At 48.1% G+C, this 22,938-nt stretch overlaps 1 protein-coding gene and 1 non-coding gene across 2 annotated transcripts; both read left to right on the forward strand.

Annotated features, from left to right (window-relative positions):
• The first annotated feature begins 840 nt into the window (after window positions 1-840).
• Window positions 841-19,037, forward strand: LOC131481843 (spermatogenesis-associated protein 31E1-like). The gene is made up of 5 exons (XM_058672265.1): window positions 841-1,067; window positions 2,431-2,488; window positions 3,949-4,009; window positions 4,310-6,303; window positions 18,709-19,037. The coding sequence occupies exons 1-5, from the start codon at window positions 876-878 to the stop codon at window positions 19,035-19,037; spliced, it is 2,634 nt and encodes an 877-aa protein (XP_058528248.1). The 5' UTR covers window positions 841-875.
• Window positions 2,596-2,702, forward strand: LOC131481989 (U6 spliceosomal RNA). Its single transcript, XR_009246691.1, has one exon. It is a non-coding gene; the product is annotated as a U6 spliceosomal RNA (small nuclear RNA).
• Window positions 19,038-22,938: the final 3,901 nt, after the last annotated feature.

Consider the following 22,938-nt stretch of genomic DNA (forward strand, 5'->3'; position numbering starts at 1 on the left):
ACAGTGAGGAATTCGTAACCAGACCAGATACATTTTTCTTTTTATATAAACAAAAGCAGAATGCTAAGCTTGTGACAAACTAAAATGTCTGTTCAGACAGATAAATGATACCTACTTGTGAATTCCAGAAGTCAGCTGAAGTTGTAGAGAAATCCAGTCCTCCTTAGCTAGCTACACTGGAGGCTTGCATTGAGCAGACTGTGGAGGAGGCTGAGTACCTAAGGGCACAGTGAGCATGGGCTCTAGTGCCAAGTGGGCTCGACTCCAGGTAATGAAACACAGTGAGGGCCTCTCCCAAATCCAAACCAGTACTGGACTCTTGGCTACTTTCATTTTTAATTTTTTGTTTTCACCATCTACTTAACTTTGGGGAATTTTAAGTCCAAATGACTAGTTTCCATTTTGTGCCTGGTTGTTATGAGTGAATTTAACAGTAGTTAACGTAAATAATAACTAAATAATTTAAAATGGAGTAAAATATAAGCTACTTTTGATAGAAATAAAAATGAAGAGATTTAAAGGACAGAGGACAACAACAACAAAAAAGTCTGTAAAGCTACGAAAATTCAAAGAATATGAAACTGGTGTGTTCAAGTGAAAATGTTTGATGATAAAAGAAGGAGGACTCCGTAGGGAAAAGAATAGGAAAATCTACTATGGTTTATCTCTAACAGACTGAGCAGGTGGAATCTAGAAGGCTCATGAAGGTGGAGGGATTCAGTGGGTGGGAGTTGGGGGAGGGGCTGTGGCCAATCTCTTTCTCTCCTTGTCTCTGCCTTGGCCACAGGGGCCCTTTGTGATGGGGAGGCTACAGCTCTGTGATGCGGGCTGGGCCTACTTCCTTCTGAAGGGAATGCCCAGGGCTTCTTGAACGAATGATTCAGAAGATGGAAAATCAACTCCTTCCTCAGAAAAGCCTACCTGTGTTATGGCAGAGCCCCAGCCGCACCTCCTGGGGAACAGGTATCATCCTCGTCCTCCTATGTGGACTGGGGCTCCTCCTGCTGCTACTCATCCCGAGAACTCCATCCTCACCACCTTGTAAAACAAGGAGGGTCACCAGGAAGGTATGGAGCCCTAGTCAGACCAAGCTTTTCCCTTTCTTCCACTCTTATTTTTATGTTTATCATCAGCCAGAGGGACTTCTGAGATGGGAAATCTTATGAAAGAACAACTTCCTTCATGCCAGGAGCTAGGGAGGAAACAGGATTTCTTTTTAAAATTTTTTTTAAAAAAATATTTGCTTATTTTTATTGAAAAGACAGATTTATAGAGAAAGGGGAGACAGAGAGACACAGATTTTCCATCCTGTGGTTCACTCCCCCAAATTGCTGCAACAGCCAGAGCTGAGCTGATCCTAAGCCAAGAGCCAGGAGCCTCCTCTGGATTCCCCACATAGGTGCAGGGTCCCAAGGCCTTGGGCCATCTGCTACTACTTTTCTCAGGCCATAAGCAGGTATCTGAATCAGAAGCAAAAGTGGGCACAAACTGACACCCATATGGAATGCAAGTACTAGAAGGCAGAGGACTAAACTAGTTGATCCATTGATAATATTGAGCTAAGGGTGGGAGCAGGTGCTGGAGAGTATGAGGACACAACCAGACCTTGATGGACCTCAGGAACTGATGTCCCCACGACTCACAAAATTGAGATTTCCTAGGGAAAGCAGCAGGTTCTAAATCCTGGCTCATCCATGGCCTCCTTGGGGCTAGTGCTTCAAGAGCCTGCTTTTCCTCAGCTTTTCAGCCCAGGCTGAGCCGACCTCAAGAGTTGTGCTGAGAGCTAAAGCTCTGCACTCAGAGCCTGGAGTCGCCCCTCACCTCAGGCAGCAAGAAGCTCCCTGGCAGCTCAGATGCACTGTAGAATTTAGTCTATTTCCTCAGCGCAGGAACAGTGAATGAAGGGATTCATGGTGGCTCCCACGTGGAACATTCATCCCTCTGTGTGCTTTACAAAGATCAAAATATTTTACTTACTCTAAAAATGAATAACTGATGGGGTATATGGTTTAGTGGCCAGTTGGGATGCCTACACCCCATGTCAGAGTATCTAGATTTGAGTCCTGGATCTACTCTTAATTATAGATTCCTATTAATGAAGGCAGCAGGTTTGGCATAATATGCTATGTTCTTACCCCCAGGGAATAGATTTGGATTTAGTGCCCAGTTCCTAGCTTTGTCCAGATGTGGACAATTCCAGGCCCTTGGGAAGGTGAACCATCAGAAGGGCACTCTGCCTGGTTGCCTCTGTCTTTGAATTCTGCCTTTCAAATAAGCATGCTTTAGAACCAGTGCAGGCCAAGTAAAGAACACAGAGAATCCTTAGCTAAACAGAGGAAGTCACGTTATTCATTAACACTATCTGTCTGCAGAGTGTCTGGAAAGAGGAGACAGAGTGGGTCCCCCCTCCTCTTTCTTCTTGTCTTTCAGGGTCAAGTGCAGATGAGGAGGAGGACGAGGAGCAAGACAAAGAGCAAAACTCTGAAAGGTAAGGCTCTGCCTGTCCACCAGGAACCCTCATAGGTGGTACAGTCACTGTAGTCCCATGTGGGACCAGAGCCTCATTTTGAGGGTCTGTGGCAGAAGCGCAAGGGTGTGCTCGCTTCGGCAGCACATATACTAAAATTGGAACGATACAGAGAAGATTAGCATGGCCCCTGCGCAAGGATGACACGCAAATTCGTGAAGCGTTCCATATTTAAAAAAAAAAAAAAAAAAACGAAAATAAATAAACAACAGAAAGTAGAACTTGAAATCTGACAGGAAAGAGCTGGCATGGATTGGCTCATGCCTCGCTGGGTGGGTCACAAAGATTAGTTACTCCTCACCATGGTGTTGAGGATTTTCCTGCACACCCCCCCCCCCCAAAAAAAAATGTTCTGCACCTAAAATGTTGACATATATCTTGTTAGAGTTACAAGCCAGTCTGGATTATCCTAAAATCTGCCAAGATCAGCAAAATTTTACTTCAACACAACAACTGGCTAAATACTAAGATGAAATGGACACGAAACAGCTGAATGGTGCCTTATGGCCATTTTAAGGTATAGAGCAGCCGGTCCTGTATATGAACTAAAATTGAAATGTCAATGAGCTAATCATAGGTGGTGGCTAGGACTTGTTTTCCTTCCTTTTTTTTTTTTTTCTTTTTAATACACTGGTTACTCAAAACCATGTCAATTCCATAACATTGCAAATTGCTGTTGATGTTATATTGGGACTCTTAATTGACTGTGATGATATTCTGCCAGCTCAAACTTCAGACCAGAAAAGGTCTCCCCAAGAAACTGTTCAACCCATCTGGACAATAAGTAGCTGGACTCTATGCTTGGTATATGTTTGCAATGAAAGAATCTTGATTGAATTTGAACTGTAATACTGCATCAAGGTGGAGGAATCCACCAGGGGGAGGGGAGGGGGAGGGAGGGGGGGGATTCCCAGAGCCTATGAAACTGTCACATAATGCAAAATAATTAACAATAAAAAAAAAAAAAAAAAAAGAAGAAGCGCAAGGGTAAGTTCCATGGGAAGAAAATCAGAACAGTAGACAGGACTCCTCAGTTCCTGCTCCTAAGGAAGTCAGAACCAACCAGGGAATTGGCATTTGCCCAGCCCACTACAGGCTGCAGTGGACTCACATTGCCTGTATCTAGAGTCCAGCCATTGACAAAAGGGCTTCACTCCCATAAGGCCAGTTTCTCTTTGAAGTGAGTCCCTTCTCTTTGCTCCACAGTACAATGGCAGGGGTGATGGGTGTGGAAGCACTTTGTAACGCTTGAATACTGTCCATGTGCCTTCCTGGCACTGTCAGGTCATTTGGTTTGGACACTGGTGCTTGGGCTCCAAGTCTAATCTCTCAGGGCTCCTCTAAAGAACATTTGACTCAGCCTTCTGGAAGGAAGGCAGATACCTCTCTTCTCGATCATAACCCAGCCTCCTGATTTCTAGTCTACAGAAATTGCCTGGAGAACCTGAAGGAGGCTCAAAGTATCATTTCCCTTCTGAAAAGGTGAGGAATCACACCTTAGTCAATCTCCTTCATCCTACTAGAACCTATGACATTCCACCCAAGTCCATCCAGGGATTGCCTGCCCTAGGAGGGGAGAAACACAGGATGGGGACCATATACGAGTAAGCCCTAGAGTAAGGGTGGAGAGCTCTGTGAATCAAAACATAGGAGAGCAGAAGAGAAAAACTCATGGGTGCCCATGATTGCCCAGGGGCCACAACTGCCCACCCTTCCCTAGCTGATAAGATTTTATGGCCTTGTCTGCTGCTGGCTGCAGCCTGTGCCTCTTGTCTCTCACAGCTATGTGGGGAAGCTCCACGATGACAGCATTTCTCACCTTTCACACTGGCATCTCCCGGGAGATGAATGCAATCCAGCACCTGCTGGAAACAAGCAACCTCACCAGGAGACTGAGGAAGATGTTTCTCCTGACACCTTGTCCACATTGGCTTCCCTGGCTCCTCCATCCCAGCCTCCTCCTCCCCTGGCCCCCTTCCTGCCAGAAGAACCTCAGGAAGTCCAGTCTGACATGAAGAGAATCCCCACAGGGCCTGTCTCAGAGAACTCTCCTCCACGGAACTCCTACTTGGCATCTCTTGGCACGGCCATCCCAGGCTTTGACCGCTTAAGCAGCTCTATTTCACTCTTCTTCTGGTGGTGGCCAACTGCCAAGGCCTTGTTGCTCCTCACCTCACCACATGGCAGGTGCCAGCAAGAGCATCTTTCCTACCACCCACCAGAGGCCTCTCTCTGGGGAGATGCCACACACAGGCAGGTAGAGGCTGGTGGCCCCTCTTTCATCAGCCCTGCTGTGCAGGAGCTGCTAGAAATGTCCATCTCCAAGAGAGTAGAACTGATGCTGAAAGCAGAAGAAAAGACTGGGTCACTCCTGAACCAAAGGCGCCCAAGCTACATCCTGAAGTCTTTGGGAACTTTGTTGAGGTCCCTGAGTAACAAGCAGGCCGCCACCATGCCACAACCCTTCTGGAACCTGGAAAACAAACCAAAACAGCTGCCAGATCCTCAGCATCTCTCTTATTCAGAGGTCTTTGGGGATGACCTAGAACAGAAATACAGCCAGCTCTTTTGGGGCCTCCCCTCCCTGCACAGCGAGTCACTAGTGGCTGCAGCCTGGGTCTCTAACAAAAAACCTGTTTCACGAACTCCCACAGTTAGGTTCAATACCAATGTTACTACTCAGACTCAGTCTGCAGATGCTCCACAGGTCTCCCAAGCCCAGCCTTTGCCCCCCTACCAATCGACACAATCCCAATCTTTGACTACAAACTCTCCTTTTAATCTAGGTCAGATCCATACCCAGCCCCAGCCCCCTTGCTCTTTCCCAAACCAACAAAGTTCCTCTTTAGTCAAGGGTAGGACCTGTAGAATGACCTGTCCCACATCTCAGGATAAGGCTCGCTCTATCATCCCAACTTACAACGAAGAAATGGATTGGCCTCTGCAGATGCCTCTTCACCGGCTGTGGGCTGCCCGTAGTTCTCTTCAAAAAAACCAGGATGTTGCTGGCCAACCCAGCCCCAACCTTCCCCAGGACAGCTGGGCTTCCCGAATCTGCCAGTGCAATGCAAAAAATATACTTGAGTCCTCAAAATCCTCCCAGCCCTTTGATACTGCAGATGAAAGAGACAAGGATTTCCAGATGAGATTTGTGCTCCCAGGAAGACACTTTAGGAAGAATGCAAAGAGATCCCATCTAGGTAAACCAAGAAAGGATCTAGAGCAAGACAGACACGAGCAAGACCATTTATCCTCCCATGTGAGCATTCCGGAAGATATTATGGGGTCAGAAAGTGACTTGACCAGACCCAGGAGGAGGGACTATGAAGACTACAAACCTAAGAGCCCAGACCAGAAACAGATGAAACAAATCCTGAAAGCCCATTTGGTCAAGAAATTGTGGCAAATCAAGGAGAACAGGATTCCTGTGAGAGTGAGTCAGTCCTGGATCACAGTAAGCCATGCATTTCCCAAGTCTGACACCCACTCAAAATCCAGAAAGCTGTTATCCTTGAAACATCAGCATCCTGGCGTGAACACTTCCCAGGAGCTTTACTTTCTTGATTCCCTTACTCGACGCATGCTGGAAGCACATATTAAAAAGTGTAGGGAGAAGCATGGGTGGGACCTTGACTACAGCCAGGGCCTTCGTATCAACTCAGCTGCAGCTCAAACTTTACACCATCCGCAGTGTACCTTCCCCTCCTTGCTTGCCAATAAGTCAGTGGCCAACGTGACAACCAACATAGCTAGGTCCCTGGGAGACCCTCAAAAAGGTGCAGGAGAGAAGATGGTTCCTCTCCTGGAGAAGCCTTTGTTTGCTCCCTCACCTGTGTACAAAGACATCCAGAGGACTCTGGGTGCCACTCCATCTAGGGGCAGTAGTGTTTTCTCAGAGATTTCTAGGACAAGGCAGGAGGCCAAGCTACTTACAAAACCTCACACTTCTGACCAGCTTGGCAGATTCCAAGAGAGAAAGACTGCTCAAGTAACTGAGAAAGGTGATTCAGAGGGAAGGTCAAGTTCAGCAATGGCTAGGAAGGAGCCCCAGCATGAGAGCAGGGTCCCAACCTTACCAGATCCCTGCAAAATACAAGTCAACAAAGGAGTCCAGTCTACAAGGACTAAAGAAACCAGGGAGGCATCAGAGGACCAGAAGCAATCGGCTTGGGAAGTGACCATGGGAGCCAGTGTGAAGACATTCTCCCAAGTCATTGATGTGAGTCTCAGTTTTAAATCTCAGGGGGCAGGTAAATGCCCCCAACCCATGAGAAATTCCATTGGCCACCATGCAGGGCAAAAAGGCCTGGAAACACAGACAGTAAATGAAGTGGAGGTTAAAATGCAGCTAGATGCTGAGAAGCAGCCTCAAGGCCAGGGGAGTGTTGTCAAGTCTCGACACTGCATCCCTGAGCTGCTCCCCACCACACATGTTGTGCCTTCTCTGGCCTCCAGGGCCACTTCCAAGAGCCTGTCCAGTAGCAACATTTCAGCTTCCCAGGGGCTTCAGGTTCCTGTATCTAATGAAAAGAGCAAGCAGAGACAGGAGCAGCAGCCCAGAATCTCCCAAATCAAGGGAGAGGCTAAAAAGGGTGAGAACAAAATCAGTCCTTCTGACAAGAGAGAGGAGTGTAGGAGGCCCAAATTAGTGGATCAAGAAGAAAGACCTAAAGGACAAGTGGCCTCCTCTGCCCATAAGATGATTCACCCTGCCTGGGAAAGGACCACAAGAGACACCCCGGAGAACAAGTCCTCACCAATCCCATCAAACAAAGGACAGACATCCCCAGAAGGCCACAACAGAAGAAACATAAGGACCTTTGTGCAGGGTCCTTACCCCATCAAGAAAGGCACAGGGAGGAAGGACTCCCTGCCAGAAGGTAGGCCCGTGTCAGCCACCCCCTGGAATGAGGGATCCCACATGAGCAAGATGTTCAGGGAGAAGAGAGACACTGAGGCCCGGACACTCATAACAGTTGTGGGAAAGATCATGGCAGACCAGCTGGGGCTCCCATATTATGGACGTGGTAGCTCAGAGATAATCTGGTATAAAAGGGAACACAAGGCTCTACCTCATGAGCATTTCTGTCACCATAGGAGTCCCTCCTACCCAGAACAAAGGAAAACAGGGACAGGCATAGCCTTTGGTCACCAAGCCAACCCCCAGGGTATAGGCTATTCTCTCAAGAACAAGTGGAGCAGAGATAGAGGTAACAATTGGGTCTCCCAGCCCAGGGAATTTGTGTACCACTCAAGTCCAATCCAACACCAGCCAAAAGAGACAGTTGCCTCAGGCTGGCCCATCCAGTGCCCAAGGAACTATCCTGTTCAGAAAGGTGTCTCCTCTGCTCAGACACATCATCCTTCCTATGTCTTTCCCAGTGGGAAAAGCTTTTCCCCAGAGAAGAGTCCATTTCTGCAGAGGAAACCCACTCAGTCTCGTGTCAGCACATTCTTCACATGACAAGGCTCCTTGCTACAAAGACGTGTGCTCTTTCTCAATACACATGTTTTCTCATCACAGGTGTGGCTTCTGTCTGTGCTGGGCTGGGCTTGGGGGGGTCACAGGGAAGTGGTCAACTGCTATTCCCCGAGTGCAGCCTCTAGAAGGGACAGGGCGTAGAGAGGGGCTTATGGTAGCAGTACAGATTCATTCTCACACCAGCCTCCATCTTCCCACGCTGTCCCTTCAGTTTTCACAGTCCAATCATTATGCACCAAACAAAGGAAGGCCTGCAACTCCTACCAAGAGGAGCAACCTTAGGACTCTGACCCAGAGAATTACTCATCTCTTCTTTCTCCTGCCTTTCCCAGCCTTGAACCTTGTGCACCTGTAAAGGGTGTTTTCAGAGCCATCATGGGGTTAAAAGGCTTCTTATATCATGGAGTAGGCATGGGTAACTTGGGGGTTGTCATGTATTGAGCTTGAGTTCAGAGGTGGCAGATATCTCTTGCTAGGGGATAGACAATGATTGATTTGGGGGCCCCTTCTAGTTCTGGTAAAGATGATGAGAAATGTGGGTCTTTCCAGCCTCTCTGGGCTCAGCCTGGATGGCATGGCAGGTCACCCAACCCAGCCTTTGCCCCACCCTCCACAACTTGCTACAGCAGTGACAAGAACAGAACCTACAGCTTCTCTGTGTGGTCAGGCCATGGGACAGCTGCTCAAACCAGGTTGTCCCAACCCATAGCCACCTGCCATCACCTCTAGGCATGATTCCCTGTGTAGTAATTATCTCAAGGTCAGCTGAGGGTGGGATGTGGGAGAGGAATGGAGACAATAACAGCCAAGGAAGGAGGCAGAGACATGAGGGCACCATGCACAGGAGTCCTTTGTCACCCAGAGCCAGTGTCAGACCTGGAGGGGCCAGATCTCAGGGCAAAGTAGCTGAACTCCAGAGCCCCATCCGGGGCCACTTGGCTCTGCCTCCCAGAAGTAGGTGTGTGTGTTCATCTCACACACACATGTGTTCATCTAACACACGTACAGATGTGGCACAGGCTTTGAGAAGCCCCTTTAGGTTAACATCAAGGGTCAGAATCAAGAAGACATAAAGCCTTCACATAGGGAAGGTGGATTTCCTAACAGCCTATTTCATAAGTTTGCTCAAAATCTCCTGCTGAATTCCTTAGAAAGATGAATTGACAATAGAGGGAAAACCAGGATTAGGGAATTCTTATGGGATTGATATTCTGGGGACAGCTAATACACACCTGCAGCACAAGGACTTCTCTTGGGGCAGAGGTGAGAGTGCAAAGGTCCCCAGAGCTGTGGGTACACTGACCGCTGAGAGACAGGGACTGGGTACAGACCCATAGGACTCTCCTGCACCAGGTCCTACCTGGGCCGCATGACTGAGAGGCAGCCTCCAGGCTGGGTTCAGCAGAAAGCACAGAGCTTGGACCAGGAAGGCACTGAGATGTGAGGCAGAGCCAGCCTGTCCTCCAGGAATAAGGTGCGTGGTGTTGGAATCCTGAGGATCTGGGGTGTAATGGATCTGAGTGAGGATCCCAGGACTCATTCAGGCAAACATAGTGACAACGAGGGACCTTCACGGAGCAGGAAGCAGCACGTTCCCTTACCCTATGCTACATCTGTCCTGTCCTGTAAAATGCAGCAAGGGCAGGCATGGGGAACCCCCAAGGAGTTCCCTGAGCTCCCCATAGAGACCTCCAAGAAACCCAAAAGGGACTTCTGACAGAGACCCTCACATGGACCTAAAGACAAATACCAAGAGACAGAGGTCAGAGAACAGATGTCTCCACAGAACGCGCCACAGAACCCTCTGTGATCCCCACAGAGATACAAACCCTCCACAGAGACCCTGAGAAAGTTGCACATGGAACTCCTCTGACAGAGAACTCTTTCAGAGACTCAGGGAAACCTACACAGAGACCTCCTCAGAGACCTGTGACAGGACCCTCTGACAGAGAACTCTTAAAGACACCCTGAGAAACTTGTACAGAGACGCCCTCAAACCTATGACAGAGATCTTCACAGGACCCTCTGACACAGAACTCTCACAGAGACCCCAAACCAAGACCTGCCCCAGAGACCACCACGGGAAACTGGACCGAGACCTATTCCTGAGACCCCATAAAGTCCCATAATGTACACTCCTCCACCCACACACCTGTGACAGAGGTGCTTGCAGCAACCAGAAGTGGGCTATGCTATCAGAGGGGTTCACTCTGTAATCCCTGCCCAGGCATAATTATGATTTGCAGAGTGCCAAGCTGATTCCAGTCCCATCACAGAACTGCACTGAATGCCTGTATATGCTGTTCCTTGCTACTGACACAAGCTGGTACGTGGTTTCTCATTTTCGCTTAATTTTCTTATTCCAAAAACAGAGAGGAATATGAGATTTTCATCATTAGCAAGCACTGACAATAAATTACAAGAGGCAGACATGGTTAAGGAGCAGGGAACACACTGTTTCCACACTGTTTCCTGTCAATTGACATGTGACAGCAGGAGAGGTCTCTGGCTTTACAATTTCCTTGTAAATGCCTTTTGAAGTACTGGAACTAAGTGCAGGCGGTCCTGATTTAATGTGGGGTTCACCCAGATAAACCCAGGAGTTTGCTTGTGTGCCATCGTTGGATCAAAGCATCATAAATCAGGGATGTCTGTATTCTCAACTGAGTAGGAGGACAAGCAAGACTCCCAGGAGGGAGGCTCAGAGGAGGCTCAGAGGAGCTCAAAAGAGCTCCCCTGGGAGAAAAACCCTTCCGTGGGATGAACAAAGCTGGGTAGGGAGGCAACATGGGCTGCATGCTGATTCCTACAACATATGCGAGTTGAGAAGGGAGAGCTGGGAAGGGCAGGTACAGAACTAAATTACATTACACGAGGAAGATTATCGCATTTTACCAAAGTACCCCTGGGCCAGAAAACAAACAAAAAGAAATCCTGAGGATGACCCTGGTCTACAGGGCAATTTTTTAAATTGCTATTCATTTTTTATTGAAAAGGCAGATTTTACAGAGAGAAGGAAAGACAAAGAGAAAGATCTTCTATCCACTGGTACACTCCCCAAATTGCTGCAACAGCCCAAGCTAAGCAGATCTGAAGCCAGGAGCCAGGAGCTTCCTCTGGGTCTTCCACATTTGTCACCGCTGCCCAGCAGAGGCAACACTAAAACGACGAGGAACAGTCTTGAGGGTCTGGGAAAAGCCGGAACCACAACCGGACCTTTCACTGCCAAAAGTGGCTGCGTTTAAATCCTTATCTCCACTGCTCCGTCCCCATTGGTGTAAGCTTTCCACTGCTGCTTCTCCAGCCCTCTTTCCGCCACCCTTCTTCCCATTCTTCTTCCCGTACTTTCTGCTGCATTTCTCCGTTCTTGTCCCCGTCTCTCCGTACTGCTTTTACCGCTTCTGTCTGTATCCCTCTTTTCCAGCCCTATCTCCGCCACCCTTCTTCCCGCCCATCCTTCTCCCTTGTCCCATCTTTCTCCATCCACCATCCGTCCATCTGTTGGTCTGTCCTTCGTCCTCCATCTGTCGTCCGTCTGCCATCCATCTGTCCGTCTGCCGTCCGTCTGTCCCTCATCTGTCATCCCCGCCAAGCTTATACTGGCTACTTTTATATCATTCTCCATCAATCACTTCTCCCCGTGGGTCCACTTGGCGCTACGTGATAGGCCAGTAATCACAGCGAGGGCATTAGCCTATCCCTGTGACTTCCTGTTTACCTGCTGGCGAGACCAACTCTGCCTCCTGGCCCTGGGCCAGCTGCCATCTTGTAACGGCCCCTACCAATCCCAGGAGCAGCTTTAGCACCCCGCTCCCCACACACATGGTGCAGGGTTCCAAGGCTTTGGGACATCCTCCTCTGCTTTCCCAGGCCACAAGCAGGGAGCTGGATAATGTAAGATGGGTTCCTGTCAGATGAGTTCCGTGGTCCAACCTGGCTTAGCCCATTACCTAGCTCTCCACATAAACCAGCAGGTGCTTCAGTCCCACAGGGGTGAACCCACAGGTCCCTTACAGAATATGTCCCCAGATACAGCTCTCATGTTCTGGTAGGTGGTGCTGCAGGCCAGCCTGATATGGTCCACATTCTGCTCCAACAATCATGGGTGAGTACTGTGGCCTAGCCCAGTCAGTCATGCTCCCAGCCTCAGCTTTAGCATGTACTGGTAGGCAGAAGGCAATGATATTTAGCCAAACTCAGGTCTCCAACATGGGTGGGTGCTGTGGTATGACCCAGACATGCCCTCTAGTTTCTCCCCTCTAACCCACTCTATCTCAGCTCCCTCACCTGCCTACCAGTGCAGTGGCACAGTCTGTGGAAGACCCCAGAATTCATTCCTTTCCTGTCAAACATGCCTTCAGCTCCTACCACTCCAATATGTCCCCAGACCCCTTCACTGGGCAATCTACAGCTCCCTGACCTGGGCATGTCCCTGCCCAGAGTTCCCCACCTTCCCCACATACCTTTTAAAAAGGATAAGCAACTCTGCTGGCATACAGGTATAGTTAACACAAGTTTGGCATTAACCAGGCCCAGAATGTCCACCAGCTATTGGCTGATTTTCTCCTAGCAGTGTAACACTTACCTATGTACAAGACAACCTAGGCAATTGCCTATAGCTGGGGGCAAGTTAAGCAATGTTAAGGAAACCAGGTTCACCACTTACTCAGAACTACATCTGTTGATTCACTTCATACAAGATTGAGCAAACATCGGAGCAGAATCTTGAGATATCTGTGGGTAGATAAGAAGTAGTTTAAGAGGCTTCCTTTATTCATTTTTTTTTTTAGCCTGTCTTCTGCTAACACAATGCTATTGTGAATTTATGTAGGTAGATGTTTACTTAAGTCACATTTGTGTTGGTTGAGCTATCTGATATCATGGTACCTGCATGGCTGTAGCAATGGGTTAGGATCAGGCTCCAAGCTGCAGAGCCTACAGGTGCACCCACTAATTAGGTGTGGACTGGGCTGGGCTGTGACATTTACCAGCACACACAAAGGCCAAGACTCAGGGGGAGGCGGGTGCATACTATGTCAGGTAGGGGCCTGGTACCACTGGCATACATGAGATCTGGGACTGGGAGTGGGCCTGATGAGGGAACCTGGAGAACTGCTCTATTAGGCTATAGCTCCCACTGGTGAGCACATCCAGTCAGGGCTGTGTGTTGGTCAGCCTAAGCAAGGCAGCTCCACTTATTGGCCAGTATGTGTGAGCTGGCTTGGGGGAGCAGAATGGGCAAGACCTGGCCAAATCATAGCACACTGGCACACACAGGAGCCAGGATGGGGTGTGGGCCATGCCTGGCTAGGCTAGCACACCTACCAGTTTGCATAAAATCCAGGGATGGGGACAGATTGGGAAGGACTAGGCTGTAACGTCCACCAGTATGAGTTGAAATTAGGGACAGGCCGGGCCAGGCCAAGCTATATCATCCTTGCGAGGCTGTGTTAGAGCAATCACCAGTATGTACAAGATCTGTGGCTAGGAGTGGACATGGTAGAGGAACTAAGGGGACACACCAGCTGAGCTGTGGTTTCCCATTGGTGAGCTCAAGAACCAGGAATGGGACCAGGAAACTGGGCAAAAAAATGACTGCAGCATCCTACAGCATGTGTGAGCTAGGACTGGGGGTATGCCAGACTGTGCTAGGCTTCAGCACCCATTGGCACCCACCCAGAGTGAGTGTAGGTCAGGTTGGTCTAGATCGCAGCACCCACTAATCCACAAGATAGCCAGATCTGGGGGTATGTCAGGAACAAATGGGCAGTAGCAACCACTGGAGAGAGCTAGAGCAGGTATGGACTAGTCTGGCAATGCCACAGTACCTGCCAGGGAATGGCCCACTAGAGGTGGGCCAAGTCAGGCTGTCAAACATCTGCTGGTGCGTGAAAGATCTGCAATTGGTAGTTGGTCTAATAGGCAGCTTGAGGAACCATCCTGTTAAGAGACAGCCTCAGCTAGTGAGCAGGAGAACCGAGGCTGGGGACAGTCCCAGCCGACCCGGGCTACAGTACCTGTGGGCAGCAGACCTGTGGGTCATGTCTTTGGTAGACCAGGCTGGGCCAGTCTGCAACATTCCCTGGAAGGTGCAAGAGTTTTGACAGGGTGTAGGCCAAGCTGAGTTGGGGTGCAATACCCACCAGTTCGTATTAGGGCTAGGACTGGGGTTGACTGGGTTGAGATAGGCCATAACACCCCCACAGAAGAGCTGGGACTGGGACAGACCAAGTGGAGCCAAGTTGTAGCATCTGTTAGTGAATGCTGAGGTGAGCCAGGCCATGCCAGACTGAGTTGTAGCACCCACCAGCACAAACAAAACCCCACACTGGGAGCAAACCTGGTTGGGGGAGGGAGTTACTGAGGCTCCCCTACTGTTCCATTGCTCCCACTGGTGAGCATGAGAACTAGGACTGGAGGTGCACCAGGTTGGGCAGGGCTACAACAACCATCAACCTGCATGTGAGCTGGGTGTGGGGTTAGACCAGGCCACAACATCTGGTGGCACGTGCAAAAGGTAGGGTAAACACTGACTGGCTGGGCTTTGCTGCGGTATCTGCTGACAAGTGCCGGGAGAGGAGCAAGTAATGCCAGACTGGACTGCAATATTTCCTGGAAAGTACAAGATCAGAACTGGGAGTGGGCCTAAGCAGGGAAACTGTGGACACTCTTCTGCTGAGCTGTAGCTCCCGCTTGTGCGCATGACAACCAGGGTTGGGGGTGGGCCAGGCTGGACAAGGTGGCAGCACTTGTTCGCAGGCATGTGGACTGGGTCATGGGATGAGATGGGCTGAGCTAAGCTGCAACACATATAAGTATATATAAAAGCCCGATGGCGTGCAGCATGAACTGAACTTATCTGCTATACCTCCTGGTGTATGCGGAAACTGGGATGGGTGTGGGCCTGCTGGGGGTTAGTGGAGGTTTCCTCAAGTAGCTACAGTTCCCACTGCTGTGTGTAAGGGCCACGTCTGTGGCAGGCTCGATTGGGCTTGGCCACAGCACCAGTCAGTTTACATGGGTCATGGAACTGACCAGGTAACTACAATCACCCAAGTGTGCATAGGCTGGTGCGGGTGATGACTAAACAAGATCCTAAGCTAGCTTACACATACAACAGTCAGATCTGGGGTCACCCCATGTGAGCTTGCTTGAGGGACTCCACGGCTGGACTACCAGACTCAAACCTCCATCCACAGGGACGATCTGAGGATCTGGGGTCTGCTCTTGGATCACATGCACATGTCGGAGCTGGGCCTCCTCAATTGCTGCAGCCTGTGCATTGAACAGCATGCCCAGGTGCATGAGGCCTGCATTGCACAACTCCATTAATGTGCCATGTCTGTCAGTTCTCTGGAGAACCCAACATAACTTTATTCCCAAAGTCTTCCCAACATTCCCTGTTCTTTTAAAAGTTCTTGAAAACAGATTCTAGAGACGTGTGATGATAGGATATTGCTATGGGCTGAATTTTGTATCACACCACCCTTCAAATCATGCTTTGAAGCTATAACTCCTACATGAATAAATTTGGAAGACCTTTAGAGAGATCATTAAAGTTAGGGCCTGGCATGGTAGCCTAGCAGCTAAAGTCCTTACCTTGCTCTCACCAGGATCCCATACGGCTGCTTTGGTTTGTGTCCTGGTGGCCCTGCTTCCCATCCACCTCCCAGTCAAGGACAGCCCATACTCACGTGAGAGACCTGAAAGAGGCTCTTGGCTCCTGGCTTCAGATAGACTCATCTCCAGCCATTGCAGCTGCCTGAGAAGTGAATCAATGGATGGGCGATCTTCCTCCCTGTCTCTACTGTATATATCTGATTTTCCAAAAAAAAAAAAAAAAGAATATTTAAAAAGCTAAATGAGTTTGGACCCAGTGTGATGGCTCAGTGGCCAGACCCTTGCCTTGCACATGCCAGGATGCCATACAGGTTCTGGTTTGTGTCTTGGCTGCTCCAGTTCCCATCCAGCTCTCTTCTTGTGCCCTGAGAAAGCAGTAGAGAATGTCTTGTTATGGAGTGCACCATATAAAAGACCACTGAAGACAACTTAGAATTTGGGGAGTCCTTATTAGCCAGCTGGTGACTGCCCCTACTCAGAATAGATCTGAGGGAACTAACCCTGAGCTGTGTTTGCACTGAGCTTTCAAAGGGAAAAAAAAATACATCTTGGTGGCCTTCATGCTGACAGGTAAGCAACCAAGGGTACAGAAGCCACAACAGTCAGGTTAGAGCCAAGATAAGCAATTCTATAGTTACAGTTACAGTTTAACTTCTTGAAAATTGGTTCTGTTTTTCATGGGGCTCAGTTCCCCGGAACTGATTCTTCCTTTTATGGGGCTCTGTTGCCAGCACCTAGTTTCTCCCTAGGGGAGGAGGGTCAATCTGACTTGACTGGTGACCATGGGATATAATCACTCTATGATTTTTCACCCTGTTATAGTCCCAAAGCCTTGGGACTTTGCCTCCACGTGGGAAACCTGGAAGAAACTCCTAGCTCCTGGCTTCGGCTGGGCTCAGTTCTGGTGGTTATAGCTACTTGAAGTATGAATCAGAGCCTGGCACGGTAGCAGAGCAGCTAAAGTCCTCGCTTTGCTTACGCCAGGATCCCATATGGGTGCCAGTTCTAATCCCAATGTTCCTGCTTTCCATCGAGCTCCCACCTGTGGTCTGGGAAAGCAGTCGAGGACAGCCCAAGGCTTTGGGACCCTGCACCTGTGTGGGAGACCTGGAAAAGGCTCCTGGCTTCACATCGGCTCAGTTTCGGCCATTGTGGCCACTTGGGGAGTGAATCATTGGATGGAAGATCTTCCTCTCTGTTTCTCCTCCTCTCTGTGTATCTGGCTTTGCAATAGAAATAAAAGTAAATCTTAAAAAAGAAAAAGTGAATCAGCAGATGGAAGATCTTTCTCTCTGTATCTCTTTCTCTCTGTATATCTGCCTTTAGGTCAGGCAGGGTCCCAAGTGAAATGAGTTAAATGAGATAATAAGGACATGACCTTAATTGTTTCTGCTTTTAGAGCAGTGTTAGACTCTTAGCAAATCTGAGCAAAGTTACAGAGATTGATCAAATCACCCCATTTTCTTTTTTTTTTTATTGTCTTGCTTGTTTAGTTTTATTTTTGATGATGTTTACAAAATTGATTCATGTGGGAATGGTGGAGGACTATGGGAAAGCAGGTGAGACCACTGTTTCCACACCTTCCTTATATTGTTTCTGTATCTGGGGGAAGAAGGGAGACCAGGGGATAAGACACACCCAGCCTCCCAACCATTTCAGTACTCAGGCTGGGGAACTGCAACTCAGTGTCATCCCAGGGTCCCTGATATAGAGTATGTTCTGAGGTTCTGTTTAAGTGGTTTTGATAGTTCTGGGATGTCGTCAATCCCGTAAATCCAAGGATGAGCAAATCCTTCCCAGGTCCATTGGCTCACACAATCCACCCGAGTCTCCATTCACCCAGAAATTTGCTGTTAGTTTTGCTGGGGTAGTTGACCAATTTGTTCCGTCCTCCTTCCAGATGTCTTCCACAGGCCCCAGTGAACTGTCAAATTCTCCATGTGCATCTGGGTATCATCTGGGTATGCTGTCCGTTGCAGCATCTGCAGTGACTGAGGAGACTGCCTTCAAACACATGCACTCCACTGTCAGATCACAGGACCTGCCACTCTCCCCATGATTGGAGTTCTGTCTTCTGCAACTCAGTTGAAGGGATCCTCAAAGAAATCGCATCTGAGGTGATCCCAGACCTGACTCCTGTATGCGCCTGCCAGTTCGGAGTCTGGCTCATTTTGTCACCCAAATCAGCCAATGCACACACTGGTAATTGCAATTGCTAAGTCAGATCTATCTCCAAACCAATGCAAATACCCCCATTTTCTCCAGTCAGACATAGGAAGACTCTCCTACTATTCAGTTATGCAACAGAATGGAATATTTGTTACATATCATGAGCTTAATCTGACATACCAGTGCTGCCCAGGGACTAGAATTTATATTAGGATTTATTCTTGATGTGGTACATTCCTGTGCTCTAGACAAATGTGTACTTGTGTAGCTATCATTATATTACCATATACACTTCTAAAACAGCATTTACAACTATTCCGAAGTCTACCTAAGGCGGCGGGGTCCCCTGCAGGGGGAGGGTTGGGACAATGCATCCTGCAAATGTTCATGGGAAAGGAGATAATGCTGGGATCTGGAGTTCTCTGGGAACCGCAGGGTGGGCTGTGGTGGGAGCACTGGATGTGTCAATGGCACCATCAGCAAGGCTGCCAGTGCCTGGAGGCCCCAAGGGAGGAGGAGGGAAGGAAACGCAGGACCTGCTGCCCATGAAAGACCTCAGAATGCCAATTAGCTTAAGTGACTTCATTTGCTTACTCTAAGAAACTCTGTCACTCTTATCTGAAGTTGCATAAGTGCTGAGTCAGGATGACAGGACACTTCAAGGCAAGGTCCCCTTTAGAGATAAGATTCTATGTAAATGAGGCATTGATAGTTGCAATTCTGATTGGTTGAGATACAGTTAGCCAATCTTGAATGTGTGGAATCTCCCTGAACTATACAAGAACCCTGAGATTTTCTACCTCTGGGTTCTCTACCAAGAACCGCTGCATAAAGTGACAGGTAATGGTTGGAAGCCCAAGTTCGGACATGCCGAGCTTGAATAAACAGCCTTTGTGTGCTTGCATTGAAGTCCGACTCCTGCAGGTTCCAACTCCTGGGGAAGGACCCAGGCTGAGACCAGAGATACCGGACCTGCAGAGCATGCTGCTGAGCTACCACCAGACCTACCACCAAGCTGTGAATAGAGCTGTAACACTGTCACGGTGGCTGACAACGCCCCAGCAGCCCAACTGCGTGGCCAGCAGTTTCAACGGCAGCAGCTTGCCGCTTTTACAAGCTACACTGAGCTGTAGCACAGAGGCAGCGGTGGGTCGCAGCAGGCTAGCAGTGAGTGGCCACTGCCGCTCCCTGCCACGGCAGGTCCGGGCACAACACCACGCAGCCTCCTTGCCTAGTTGAGGTGACCACACCTCCTCCACACCGCAGGCTAAAGAAGGGTCCCCTACTGGGGTGTTAGGATAGTTTACTGCAGTTTTGCACAACACTACCATGGTGGGAGATGAGGAGATGAACCAAGAGTTGAAGAGATCTTTCTGTACTGCCCCTTAAAACTGAATAGGGTGAGCATTTGATGCAAAAGTCAAGACACAGCTTGAAATGCCTATAGCCCATACTGAAGTGCCCAGCGCCCAGGGTCTGCACCACTTCTGCAAATGCACACCCTAGCTACACGGATGGCTCAAGTATGTGGGTTCCTGCTGCCACATGGCAGCCACATGCCACATGCCAATGCAACACACAGGTTGAGCTCCAGGCTTCTGACTTCGGGCTGGCTCAGACATAGCTGTGCAGACATTTGGGGAGTTCACCAGTAGCTGGGAAAATCCTCTCTCTCTTGCGCGTCTCTCTCTTTCTCTCTTTCAAACAATAACAATAAAGAAAATTGTGACAACAACAACACAAATCAATCTGTAATTCTCAGTGACATTTTGAAAATCAAGCAGACTTGAGCAGGTAGTTCACAAAAGAAGAAAGCCAAAACACTTGGAAGAGTCTCCCCAGAGCTAGTCCTCTCTAAATGTAAGATAAAAGCATGATGAGATGCCACTGCATACCCATTAAACTAGCTAACACTACACACACATCCCACAAGAAACCCACAGGAAATACCACACACTGGCAAGCATGTGTCTTTAATTGACACTATCACACATTCCTGATGGGAATGTAAATTGGTAGTCATTTGGAAGTTTCTTGTATAATTAAATAAACATATATTTAACATATGACCTGCAATTCTATTCATAAGTAATTGCCCGAGACAAATGGAAACACATGTCTACTAAATACTTGCAGTGTGAGTGTTCATTGCTTGTTCCTTTTTTTGTAGTAATTTTCATGTTTTAACTGACACAAAAACATTGTGCATAATACCATGTTTTGATGCATATGGACATGCTGTGTGCAGTTCCAGTCACTGGAAGCCGATCTAGCCCCTGAAATACTTGCCATTCTTTGGTGGTGACAACATTTAGAATGATTTCTCCCTGCTTTGAACCAAACACAACCGTGTCATTATTCACAGTTCCCCCACTGTCACACCCAGCACCAGAATCTGCTTCTCTCCTCAGACTAGAGCTTGGTTCCGCTGATCAACCTCCTCCCATCGCCTGCTAGCCCGCTGATGTTTACAACCAGAAACTGAAAGCAACTCCAATATGTGTGAAGAGGTAAAAAGAAAACCAAACGTTTGTGCACTCATAAAACAGAATAAGCAGTGAAGACCAGAGGCCAGCATTGTGGCCTAATGGCACAATGGACACTCGTAGCTCTAGCATCCCACTTGGTCACTGGTTTGAGTGTGGGCTGTTCCATTTCTGACCCAGCTCCTGCTAAAGTACCTGGGGAAGCAGCAGAAGATGACCCAAGTGCCTGGGCCCCTGCACCCCCATGGCAGACCTGGAAGAAGCTCCTGGATCCTGGAACCTAAGTTTGGATCCACCCAATTCCTGCCATTATGGCCATATGGGAATGAGCCAGTAGATGGATGATCTCTCTCTCTCTCTCTCTCTCTCTGTGTGTGTGTGTGTGTGTGTGTGTGTGTGTGTGTGTGTGTGTGTCTTTCATATACAAAGGAGGAAAGAAGAAATGAAAGAAGGGAGGGAAGGGAAAAAGATTAGTGGTTGCCTGGGACCAGTAGGGAAGAGGCATAGCAAGGAACTGTGGAGGCACCGGAAATGCTCCGTTTCTGCACCCAGCACTGTCACGTAGGCTGTGTGTGTTGGTCAAGACTCAGATACAGTGAATGTATCTCATTCCAACAAAACTGCACCAGAAATTTAACACAAAATATTTCCATAGTAAATCCAATAAGCAACTAAAAAATATCTACCAAATACAAATCTTTTAGAAAGAGAAACACAAAAAAACAAAAAGAATATAAATATTTTAACTTAATATTCCAAGAAATGAGAATATTTTTAAATAACCAGGTTCTGTTACTAGTCTTATGACTAAACTGTTCCCTAAATAACCAGCAATGCACGTGAATAATACAAACATCTTGTCTTTTCCATTTTTATTTTATTTTTTAGTACTGTTTACCTAATTGAAAGGGATACACGCCCTGTGGGTCTCTGATTGGCGTGTAGAGGGTCAGGAATGGAAAAAGGTGGGTGGGACACGCGTCTCCATTGTTTCTTCTCCTGTGTCTGCAGGGGACGAGGTGGACGGGGCCACTTCTTGCCGTCAAACTGCATCACCATGCTTTCACAACAAAATGCTTTTCTAAATGTCTTACTTAACGTAATAAGTTCATTGTCATAATCAATCTTTTAAACTTAAGAGCATTAACATATATAGATCTCAAACCCTTCTCTTTCTAATAATCAGTCTATGAAATGCACACCAACAGACAAATGGGTTCTCCAAGTCTTGACTATTACTCATCAATCATGACTGATCAAAACATTTCTCAGGGCCTGGCATGGTGGCCTAGCAGCTAAAGTACTCTACTTGAACACACCAGGATCCCATTTGGGCACCAGTTCTTATCCCGGCAGTCCTGCTTCCCATCCAGCTCCCTGCTTGTGGCCTGGGAAAGCAGTCGAGGATGGCTCAAATACTTGGGACCCTGAGCCTGCGTGTGAGACCTGGAGGAGATACCTGGCACCTGGCTTCGGATCGGCGCAGCATCAGCCGTTGCAGTTACTTGGGGAGTGAATCATCGGAGGAAAGATCTTCCTCTCTGTCTCTCCTCTCTGTATATCTGACTTTGCAATAAAAATAAATAAATCTTTAAAAAAAAATTCTCATTTTAGAGGAGCCAGACATGCCTGCATCAGCTGTGGCACCAGTGGCCACAAGATGGTGCTATTCCCCAGTGCTGTGGCCCAGCCACCAGGAAGCAAGTCCCACAGCCAGGCTTTGGAAAGAGCTGAGGCCTCACATAGCGGACTGGAAGGAGAGAGGAATCCCTCTTCTTGTGTGGTTCTCAAGGCCAGCATTGTTGCATAGTGAGGAAAGCCTCCACCTGTAACAGCGGCAACTTACATGATCACTGTTTGGTGTTTGCCCACTTCCTATACATGGGAAATGCAGTGGAGAGTGGGCACTCAGGTGGGAGACCCAGAGGAAACTTCTGGCTCTTGGTTTGTTCTTGCCCAACCTTAGCTATTGCAGCCATTTGAAGAGTGGACCACTGGTAGAAGTTTTTTCTCTCTCTCTCCCTCTCTAACTCTGAGTTTAAAATAAACATTTTTTAAAAAGATTCATCCATGTGGATAAGCTTTGAAAGATCTTTCTCTCTATATCTCCTTCTCTCTGTAATTCTGCCTTATTCATAAAAATAAATATTTTTTAAAATAGAATGACCAACTTAAGTAGAACAGCATTTAATTTTTACATTAAATCCTAAAAATCCAAATGTAACCAGAAGTTGATCCTGAGAGACTCATTTTTGTGAATTGCTTTCCAGCAAACACTAGTTGCTGCCAGTTCACACTTGGAATGCTGGAAAAGTTTATATTAATATTGTATGCAATGGAACAATGTTCACAAAGTCTTTTCCCACTTCTGATAATGCTGAAAGTAGGAAACATCTCACATAGATTGTGAGTATTCTGTATGAACTCATTTCTGATAACTCATGCCATGTATAGTGCATATCAAAAAGCTCATACATGCTGCTACAATGATGTAGCAGGCTAACCCTTCACCCTGTTGATGCTGGCATCCCATACAGACACTGGATAGTGTCCTGGTTGTTCCGCTTTTGATCCAGCTTTCTAATCCAGCTCTGTCCTTATTGCCTGGGAAAGCAGAGGTGGATGGCTCAAGTCGTTGGGCCCCTGCACTCATT

The sequence above is a fragment of the Ochotona princeps genome, chromosome 14, assembly GCF_030435755.1.
Source record: "Ochotona princeps isolate mOchPri1 chromosome 14, mOchPri1.hap1, whole genome shotgun sequence".
NCBI classification, from domain to species: Eukaryota; Metazoa; Chordata; class Mammalia; order Lagomorpha; family Ochotonidae; genus Ochotona; species Ochotona princeps.

What these genes read in the sequence shown, in the direction of transcription:
- LOC131481843 (XM_058672265.1), top strand. Translation starts at nt 876, where the DNA reads ATGATTCAGAAGATGGAAAATCAACTCCTTCCTCAGAAAAGCCTACCT. An exon ending in AAAGAGCAAAACTCTGAAAG is followed by an intron (nt 2,489 to 3,948) that starts GTAAGGCTCTGC and finishes CCTGATTTCTAG; the next exon opens with TCTACAGAAATTGCCTGGAG. An exon ending in CCTGGGAGACCCTCAAAAAG is followed by an intron (nt 6,304 to 18,708) that starts GTGCAGGAGAGA and finishes CTTGCATTGAAG; the next exon opens with TCCGACTCCTGCAGGTTCCA.